Consider the following 10,833-nt stretch of genomic DNA (forward strand, 5'->3'; position numbering starts at 1 on the left):
GTCTTGGCATGCAAAAATGAAACCCTCCGTACCAGACTTCAATCCGGGCGATTTAAGGAAAGCAAACGTTAGCTCATAAGACATTGACTGATCCTTCACATTCCTGTGGAAGATACTTTGCATCCTCTTATCGAGGAGCTGTTCACGATAGTTTTTCTCTTTTGCTTTCTTAATCCGGGCTTTCAGAAGTGAGCACTCGAGGTTGATAAGATTTGTTCATTTTGCTCACCCCTAATCTCTCCAGCGCAAAGATGTCGTATAGCGCTTCTATCAACGAGCTCAGGATCTTCAGGGATGCCATTAAGTTTTCCTCGCTTCAAATAAACTTTGGCGCATTTGTTTAACCCGAATTCCATTCCAATTTCCTCAGTATATCGTTCGGCAATCCCTAGAGCTAGGTGTGGTTGCTCTTTGTTTTTAGCATAGATCTTAAGATCGTCCATGTAAAATACATGAGTGACCTTGTACTTTCGATCTGCAGGTTCGCCGCACAAGTACCCATCGGAATGGCAAAGTGCTAGAGATAGTGGCAATAATGTAAGGCAAAAGAGGAGTGGGCTCATGGTGTCGCCCTGAAAGGCACTTCTCTGAAAGGTGACCTTGTTAGTTGTCACACAATTTTTGGAGATGAGATAGTAAATCTGGTTTTACAAAGCGGCATCAATCTCTTTATGCACCTAACTATTTGCGGATGAATCTTTATGATTTCCAAAAGACAGATTAAAAGTCTATGGGAAGTCGAATCGAAAGCTTTCCGATAATTCATCCAGGCCATCCATAGGTCACGCTGGTAGAATGCTGGATCTTTGCAGACATCTATCGATGAGCAGGTTCTCCCGACATCCGGCTACGCCTTTCTTTCAGCCTCGTTGTTCATACATTTCTTGCCACACAGGTTCAATTGCCCGAACAATCCTATCATTTAGGATAGCTGTGAATATATTATAAAGTGTGTGATAACGGGTCCGGAGTTCGCGCGCGAAATTTCGAACCTTGGCGCTAAAATTCCTGCCAGATATGATGTAGTCAATCACACACTGAATGCGGGACGCGTACTGTCTTTGTAATGTCACAGGTCGTTTCATAAACCGTGGTATCCCTACTCCCGGGAATTTCGAGATCTGTATATACGACCGGGGAGTGGACACGCTGGGGCCTACCAAAAAGTATGCAAACCGTCTTTGAAAATGCATTATTATATTTGAGAATATTTGAAATGCTGTGAAACTGTTGAATGAAAAAATGTAACTTTTGAATTATCCATTATTTTTTATGCTGTCGAAATTTAATTTTTGATTTATCAAGACAATTCAAAATGTTGTCATGATAATCTTCTAGGGCATTTAGAAATAAAACTTTGTCTTCTCTTGCCATTTTTTCCGATCGTCCATTAGTTGGCTTAAAAGGTTTGGAATATTGTAAATGCTAATACTCTAATAATTTTTTATTTTATGAAAAAAGGCATTATATAAATTGTTCGACTTTTTAAATTCTATAAATAACCGTACAGAGAATTCTTGAATTTTGAAAAAAATGGTCTCAAAAAGATTCCAAAGGCGCTTACTTTTTGAACTTTAGTCCATAATGGCTGGCTAGCGAACTTGGCCTTTAGTTTAGGACACTAAAAGAGTGTACCAGAGGCCAAACTAATAGAATTACTTTTTCAAAAGTTATCGTGCTGACAGACAGGCATAAATACAGACATAGCGACAGACGGATAGACATACAGATAGACACATTCGTAAAAACCTGTTTTTTTAGGGGGTCTCAAAACGTGAACCTTTTGACAAAAACTAGGGGGGGTCAAATTTTATACAAATCTAATACCTTCTCTGATGAGAATGTAGAAATTATTTATTTGTCATGAATAATTGTTTGATAGTTCTGTTTTTAGTTTTATTCATAAAAAAATAGCATCGAAAACATGAAAAGTTAAATTTTATGAAACCCCACACACGAGACGAAAAAGAAATTAAAATACAAAAGTTGTGGTAAGAATTTCCCTTGGTAGGGGGCACATTTTTTTATACTGTTTTTGATATTTTTCATGATTAAAACCAAAATTACGCTCCTATCAAAAAGTGGTTGATAATAAATTTGTAGATCTTTTTTAAATGAACAAATTTTGTGCATTCATCTTTTACCGTATTTTGCACAGTTTGGCCGAAAAATGTAATTTTTGGATTTTTCATTATTTTGTATGCTGTCAAAATTTGAATTTTTTATTTTTCAAGAAAATTCAAAAAGTTATTATGATAATCTCGTAGGGCATTCAAAAAGCAACATTTTTATTCTCTTGACTTTTTTTCATATCGTGCATTATTTGGCATAAAATGTTCATTTTCGTGTTTTTTGGAATTTTGTAATGCTATAACTCTGGTAATTTTTGATTTTTTGAAAAAACTCATCGAAATAAATTGTTCGACTTTTTGAATGCTATGAATAACCGTACAGAGAATTTTTAAATTTTGTAAAAAGTTGTCTGAAAAATCTTCAAAATGTGCCACTTTTTGAATTTTGATCCAAAATAGCTGGCTAAGGAACTTAAACTTTAGTTTAGGAAACTAAACAAGTGTAACAAAGGGCAATCTAATAGATGTAACCTTTCATGTTTTATTGATTTCGAATACAAATTTTTTCATAATTCAAAAATTCTCTGTAAAAAAATTCTCCTAGTAGACGGTATGTGTAAAGTTTAAATCATAAAGAAAACATTGGAAATGAGCAAATTCAGTTTATGGAAAAAAGACAAAAGTTGCAATAAAATGTTCAATAACAAATTTTTTCTAAATAATGCGCATTTTTTAAACGGCACAATGAAACTTAGTTTGTTCTAATAACAAAGCAAGTTACGAATTATAATAATATAGATTTATGGGCATTATATGAAATTTCATGGGTAAATTAGAGTGCGAACCACGAGATACGTGACGAGAATGTGTTCGTTAAAGCCGAAGGAACTTTAACAAAAGAGAATTCATAATCACCAAATTACTGCTGTCGATGCTTTCCCCTTTAGTTTTAAAAAGTCTATGCACAAAGATCGAGCACCTTACGCGAGGTAACTACATTATTGAGCACGAAGCGCGAGAACCGACCGTCTTGTTGCTGAGACTTTGTACTAGTTTTATATTATCCTGAAGTAGAATTTTGTGTAATAATTTTTTCGAAGATTCCTTCTCGAATAAATAAAGGCACATAGGTATTGGTCTCGTTTTTCATAATGTTAAGTTCTTTAAGTGAATTACTGATTGATTCAATAGAGGATGTTGTGTGTCTCCCGATAATACATAAGGTTCATTACTTTCTAGACCGCATAAGTTTTGGCTACTGTGACTGGCTATGCATCTGACACACCTGCCTGGTTAATAACTCCTACAGTACATATTATCACCCTGGGATCTCTATGGGATATTCTAATTTGAACAGTTGCATATTTTGGGAAAGAAAGTTTTCTTTCGGTACAGAACTCTCGTAATTTTTCTAGAATATTTATTTCAAACGGGTTGTTCTTAAAATGTCGAGTTGAATTAATATTTTCTGTTAAAACTGAAAGTAGATTATTTATTGCTGATTTATCAGCTAAGTATCTGTCGCATGCTGTAGTTAGTGTCATTAATTTTTTATACTTAATTTCGACTGAATAGTAAAAATTGTCCGATACTCCACGATGTAAATTTGTACGGAGGGTAGAGGTAGGTTCTCCTTTTTCTTGAAGTTTATAAGTAATTCCGTATTTGGGTATAGTTGAATGTTTACGTCTTTATACTTACTACCTGAGATTTCGTCACGAGTGTCTTTGTTCCTGTTGTCTGGGCTCTCTTTGCCAATGTGTTTGCTCCTGTAACTGGGACTCTCGACTCCAGTGTGTCTAGGCTGGTCGAGAAGCTTATTATTTTCTTGTGGCGCCGATTGCCTTAGTTCTGACAAACTATCTTTTTGCGGTGGTCTGTTCGTTTCTCCATGCAGTAATAGGTTAGTAGCTGAATCCCAAAGTGCTCCTATAAGATGGAAAGACCATCCCAATAAGTCGTGTAATGCATAACCGTGTATAAAGGAGTCTGCGATAAATTTGATTAATTTAAGTATTATTATTATGCCTATTAATATTGCACATGCAGTACCAAAACTGGTAAATATTATCCAAACCTTTCACCATGCAGATTCGGCAATTTTATTTATGAAGTCTTCGTCTAAAATGTTTGAAAATGAAAAGTCATGATTTGTAACTTGCTGTCCCCTTATGCCACGAGCTAATGTATTTGATATTATCGATCTTTCTTCTGGGAGCATAATATGATTGCGAAGCTTTTTTAAATGTTTTAGAAAATATATCCCACTGGCAGCGACAGATGAAGGATGTTCATACTTCCATGTTTCTTTTGTTCCAGGCTTCACTATAATGTGATCTATTGCTGGGCTTTAGTTTGGTAGCCCTTGAAACCATTTTTTCCTAATTAATACATGGATGGTAGTAATCGGTTAAAATCGATTTGGGTGCTGACTGATGTTGAAACGCGTGTTTGGGGAATCAAAAAATATGTTATATTTCCCTTAAGGAGGTCACCTCATGAAAACCTGAAAAAATCGCATTTTTTGTTTTTTGTTTAATCGATAGAAAAAATATTAGAGAATGTGCGTGTAAAATGTTAAACCGAAATTCGGAATATTTCCGAAGATACAGTCCGTAGAGTGTCTCGGCGCATGAGCGCGTCAGTCATGCAAAAAAACTTTGAAGCGCGTTTTCTCAAAACCATTTTTTAAAATGGCGTGCAGGATTACACAAAAAGTTTTCAACCGATTGACCTCAACTAAATTTTATTTTTTTTGATAATAAACAAGTATTCTATATGAACCATAGATATTCATAATTTTGTAAATTCTTCACACTTTTTATGCAACAATATTAACCAATTTTATTGCGAAATATCGTAAATTTTGATTTTAACAGAACAAAATAGTACACTTTCTATTATCTTTGGCTCTTTAGTGGTTCATATGGAATAAATAAGTGTACTGAGTAAAAAAAAAATTTCATTGAATTCAGAAAAAAATTGCGGACGCTATCCTGCACGCCGTCCAACGACTCCAGTCGCGAGGCATCCTAGTCCGCCATGAATAACGCCTGCATTTTGTAAAATTTTGACTTGTTTTTTTTGCAATGTTGTTCAGAAGTACTTAAAAATAAATGTAAAAGATCATAGATGTATATCGTTTCTTTCTTGACACAAAAATCTTGAAAAAAAAACCCTTTTTTCCGGGCGTTGCATGAGGTGACCCCCTTAAATACAGGGGATTGTAAATAACACTTGTCTACCCTGGCGGACCGAAGAAACCGAATGAAGCCCCTACAAAGTACCCATAAAGACCCCATTGGGTCCCCATTCGTTTCCTTTTTGAAAAACTCGAAAAAACAGCAAAATCGACTTTTAAATGGTTGAAATTCGGATTCTATGTTAATATTCCCTATAGAAGGTCACTAAATATTCGCAATAGTTTTTTTTTCAACGGTAAAAGGTTTAAAAATATATAATACGTATAATGCCTGTTGACTGATACTTACAGGCGATGCGTTTGAAGTGTAGCAGCCAACATGCGTTATACGTCTTCATATTTTTTAAATTTTTTACCGTTGCAAAAAAAAACTATTACGATTATTCCTTGACCTTCTATAGGGAATTTTAACGTAGAATCCGAATCTCAACAATTTAAAAGTTGATTTTGTGGTTTTTTCGAGTTTTTTAAAAAGGAACCCAATGGGGTCTTTACGGGTACTCTGTAGAGGCTCCATTCGGTTCCTTTGGCCCGCCAGGGTATCTTTCTGTGTATTACCTTTACCGGTACGCATTTTACTGTATGAACTATTTCGCATAATAAAATTGACGTATAACCTGGTCTTTTTATTAAATGAAATGCAAACTCGTCAGGTGCCTGAGTGGCTAAAGTTAATGCATTTTTTATAACTTGTTGTTCCAATTGACAGCGTTGTGTTAAAACGTCACGATATAGCCCTGAGTGGGTAGGTAGGGAGAGTTCTGGCTCACTTTTTTCTGTACGAATAGTAAACTTGCGGCTAAAGCGCAGAAGGCTGTAAGATTGGTTTCGCATCTTGTGCTGACTTACGAACCACAGTTTTGAAGTATTTGATTCACTCTATCGGTATTGGAAATCAATACTTAAAAATCATGGGAATAAAACTTTTCAGCCCCAAAAATATGAAATAGGAGATGATATGATATATGATATCGCAATATTAGGCTATTTAATAAATTGAGTAAACGTTTTCTTTTGATATTTGCCGAAAGGGCGTCATATTTCATATCATGTTAAACAATTCCTGGGGTAAACAAAATTCCATTCTGATGACGTCCCAATAGTTCCAGGAATCCTTATCTACAGTGTTTCCATTTGTTTCAACAATCTTGAAAGAATGGAAAAAACAATGATGTCAAGTTACATAAAATTCTGAGAATTGTTTTCTTTCAAAATGGTATCGTGTTACATGTATTACTGAAAGTCTGTTTCTTGAAATGCTTAGTAGTATAAATATGCCGGTTCTGGGGACATCTACGTAGTTCCAGTTGCCACAGGCCGATGGCGCCACCAGTCACTTCCCAGCAGTCAGTAACTACTCAGTCAGTAAGGTAGATGCCTGCTACTGTTTTATCACGTATGTAATTTAAGCTGGAGCTAGCAGATGTCGCTACTGGTATAGCATGTATGTAGTTAAAGCTGGAGCCAGGAGATCCCCCCCCCCCCTGTTTTACCATATATGTAGTTTAAGCTGGAGACGGCAGATCGCGTCACTGTCTTATCATGTATGTAGTTGGAGCCGGCCTTTCTCTACGCCCGTTTTACCATGTATGTAGTTCAAGAAGGAGACGGCAGATGGCACTCTTGGGGGTAACATTGCAACAAGTGGCTAGGGGAGGGGGTGGTCGGGGTTCTCGAGGCTTCTAGAAAGATCACGAACATTCAGAAAGGTCTCGAAGCTTCTGGAAAGATCTCTTCGCTTCTGGAAATATCTCGAGGCTTCTAGAAAGATTTCGAGGCTTCTGGAAAGACCTTAAAACTTCTAGAAAGATCTTGAGGCTTCTAGAAAGATCTCGAACCTTTTGGAAAGATCTCTAGGCTTGTAGAAAGTTGAATATCGTATATTTAATACTCGTATATATTGCTAACTACCTATGCCTTTCAATCAGTGGAAAGAGGGAGAGAGAAAGAGAATGAGAGAAGGAGGGGGAGGTGGAGGGCGCACTTGTACAGGACACCTGTACGGCAGCGAGGCTGTGTGTTACTATTTTGATGAATTCTGTAATACGAATCTGTTCCAAGCTAAATGCAGTCATTTACTGCTAGAGGATAATGGTTCATATCTATGCTAAGATAATGGTTCTTATATGTGCTAAGGTTATGCTTCACGTCTGTGCTAAGATAATGATTCATATATGTGCTAAGGTTATAGTTCATATCTGTGCTAAAATAATGTTTCATATATGTGCTAAGATACGACAGTCGATAAGTGCTCACCGGTAACAGATGGCATCACCATAAAGTCAGTTAAATACCAGGGAATTTAAAAATTGCCGGGAAATTTAAATATATACAAGATTACAATTTGAAAAAAAAGAGAAAAAATAATTTTCCCGAGTATTGTAAGGGTTAGTTACCGGGGTGACCCATCGAAAAATGGTATTTGTAACCTTTCTTGTATGAATAGCTGCATAAATTAGATTGAAGAAAAAAATTAGAAAACGAAAATCTCTTTTCACATAAAGAACGAAATATATCTATTTAATCGGTACACAATTTTTGCCTTTGAATTGTTTATTTATTCTAATGTTAAAGTGAAACTATGAACCGTTCTTGGGGCTGTAGAAGGTGGAAAATTATTCAGCTAGAGTGCCGTTTTGTAGAAAACGCTTTTGTTCACGCCTGAACGACCGCCACTCACCCCCTGAAGCTCTTCTTATCCTAACTGCAGCAAACATTCTCGAAAGGACTATATCAGGGTGGCCCTATCTCCAGGGTTCACTCCTCTTCTGTTGGTGGTGGCGGATGTGGTGGTGGATCTGGTGGTGTTGGTGGTTACAGTGTTATAAATTGAAATTTAGCGAAAGCAGTTGAGTAGTCTTGATTTAGCTACATGCACATCAATATGGATTTCAGGAATCAGATAGATATTTTACGTGAAATTGTTAAAACGAGTAAAGTGATACACGACGGAAGCGTCGAATGTTTAAAAGCAGTAAATCCTTCAATGAAAGTTTGTTAAATGAAACCTTCAAGCCTATAGTGATACCACTGCAGAAACTAGTAAACATTTCTAAAGATTCTACTAACGAAAAAGTTGATCAAGTGTTGCCCGAATTAAAGTCTGAAATTAAGCCAAGACCGCTTTAAATAAACGATGAAGCTCAACAATTATTACCTGAAGAGTTTGAACAAGAGGATAATGATGCTGCTAATGATGAGAATGCATTATTTATGACTGCTGATGACGATAGAGAAGAGGCTTTAGGACATTGAGATACCACAATGGTTAACGAAGATGCTGCAACAGAGCCTGCTGATAATTATCAGTGGCTTGCCAACAAGTTCCTGAAGATGCTTGGACAAAATCGAAAATAATATGTGGATATGGTGTACAGTGTGAGAAGAATGGGTAATACTCTAATGATTGATGTTACACTTGTCAATTCTGATGATCAATTCATTAACGTGGGAGGTAAAAAGTACTTGGAAACTGTTAGCCTTCTCGAATCATTATTTAGACAGGTATCTGAACAGTCTTATATAAGCTCGAGCGATCTAAAGTACTATAAAGAAATTCTCATTAACACGAACGCTCACAAGAAAGAAGCATTACAGTCCCTGTGAACCTATTCGTATTAGAAATAATACTAAGCATAAGAAAATTATTGCAAAATTGTTTCCACGGAGACGACACTCCAAAGGTGGTGATTTTCTGTACCAAAGTGAGGTATTGAGAAAAAGCCTAGCCGCAAACTATCCCTTCTATGATGATCCTCTGTTGCTCTGTTATCGTCTTCGCTTGCTCCTGACCTTGCAGGACGCAGGCAACGAGAATTATAATAATAAAATCCTCTTTATTATGGAGGAATTACGCGAGGCAGGTTTTACATATATGTCTTAAGTGACCCACTAACACAGCCTGTGTCAACTCTGTGCAACGTTGATCTGACTTCAGCTCAACACTGTACTATAGTCAAATCAATAAGTGTGCTGCTGTATAAACCATGCCTTTATTGATTTAGTGTCATTCACACGCTGTGCAGCATCAGGATGACTTCTACTTGCCAATATTGTCTAAAGGTCTATTCCCCAGGTGATGCCTTGAAAAGGCATCAGATGTACTCATGCAAGAAAGCAAACAAGCTTCCCGTCAACTTGACTCAGTATGACGAGAATGACTTTCATGTATTTACTCCTCTCAGGCGGACAGAATGTCAAGAAAAGATTCAAAATAATAACAGCAATGAAGAAAATGATAATAGTAGTAGCAGTTTAATAGTAACCAAACTGCAGGAAATCTTGAAGCGCAAATGTGACTCTTTTAGAAAAAAGACGTAGTACAAGTTTTTTAGAATCGCTGTACATAATAATAACTCTCCTTTGAGAATTAAATTCATTTATCGTAAATGAATATTAGCTTTTATCAACATCATCTGGCCAGCTGAGGCCGATCTTGTTTTGCTCAATCGAGTGAACTTTATGTTTTTGGCTTTGAATTAAGCGTTGAGGTCGAGTGAGAGTTTGATAATGTAGCAAAGATTGCCTATAGTCCTGAAACGTAATTGTTTTTAATGTAGATGCTTTGATACATTTAGCTTTCTTTTTCTTCCCTTCTTCACCCAAAACTTTGTAAGAATACAATTTTGACCTTAGTCCCACAAATTCAGTTACAATTTTCCCGTTGCATTCGTGCTTCATGAGTTCCAAGACTTTTTTGTTTAGTAATTCAATTTCGTATACATTATTTGGCGGATAGTATGAGATGTAAAATTTATCGGAATCTTTTTTAACATACTCATAAAAGTTTGGTTTTGTAGTGTGGTAAATCAAGGTGTCTGTGTCAGTGTAGAGTAATTTTGTCTTTTCACTGAATGTGTACTTCGAGTTATTATAATAAAAGTCGAAAAACATTATCTTTGATATGTCTAGAAGTATGAAGCCTATATAGATAGGCTTAATGAATTTAATTTTGGGTTTACTCATTTCAATGATCACCATGTCCTCACTAAATGTGGTGCTGCTGTGAAAGTTTGGTTTGACGATTAGAGCTTTTGCACCCCATCTTTCCGCCCACTTTGTCATTAATCTGTCATTTTTGTGCTTCCTTACGTTCTCCATAGTCTTTCCGAAGACAGAGTTGTTCATAAGTTTAAAGAAATTTTTTTTCAAATTCATTTTTTGCCTTCTTTCTCAAATCAGCATTCAAATCAATATAGGCTTTTAGCCATGGAGGTACAAAATGCTCTGGACATAATGGTAGACTTTATACAAATCATGGAGTTCTTCAGGATATTTCAAATCTACTTTAAGAATATAACTTATTTTTGACTCATCGGGAATGTTGAAAAAATTTGTTTCGTTTTCAAAATCAGTGAACCATTTAAAATTTCTATAGGGTAAAAATTGGCGCATAAATTTACCGTATTCATTGTTTATATCGAAATAAGTGATATAGGACTCGGGTAAATTTTTATCAAAATTCGACCCCATGAATTTATTATTTGCTTTCGCATACATATTGGAGCACTGAGACATACTACCTCTTATTGCTCCTTTAACAAGCAATAAAATTTCTAT

General features: G+C 35.9%; 1 protein-coding gene across 1 annotated transcript; it reads right to left on the bottom strand.

The window, feature by feature from the left end:
- Nucleotides 1-9,669: 9,669 nt before the first annotated feature.
- Nucleotides 9,670-10,374, bottom strand: LOC117178729. Its single transcript, XM_033370160.1, has one exon. It carries the CDS (start codon nt 10,372-10,374, stop codon nt 9,670-9,672), a length of 705 nt encoding a protein of 234 aa, XP_033226051.1.
- Nucleotides 10,375-10,833: the final 459 nt, after the last annotated feature.

Source organism: Belonocnema kinseyi, chromosome 8, assembly GCF_010883055.1.
Source record: "Belonocnema kinseyi isolate 2016_QV_RU_SX_M_011 chromosome 8, B_treatae_v1, whole genome shotgun sequence".
Taxonomy (NCBI): domain Eukaryota; kingdom Metazoa; phylum Arthropoda; class Insecta; order Hymenoptera; family Cynipidae; genus Belonocnema; species Belonocnema kinseyi.

Bases quoted from the DNA above. Each gene is read 5' to 3' on its own strand.
- LOC117178729 (XM_033370160.1), bottom strand. From the start codon at position 10,374: ATGGAGAACGTAAGGAAGCACAAAAATGACAGATTAATGACAAAGTGG.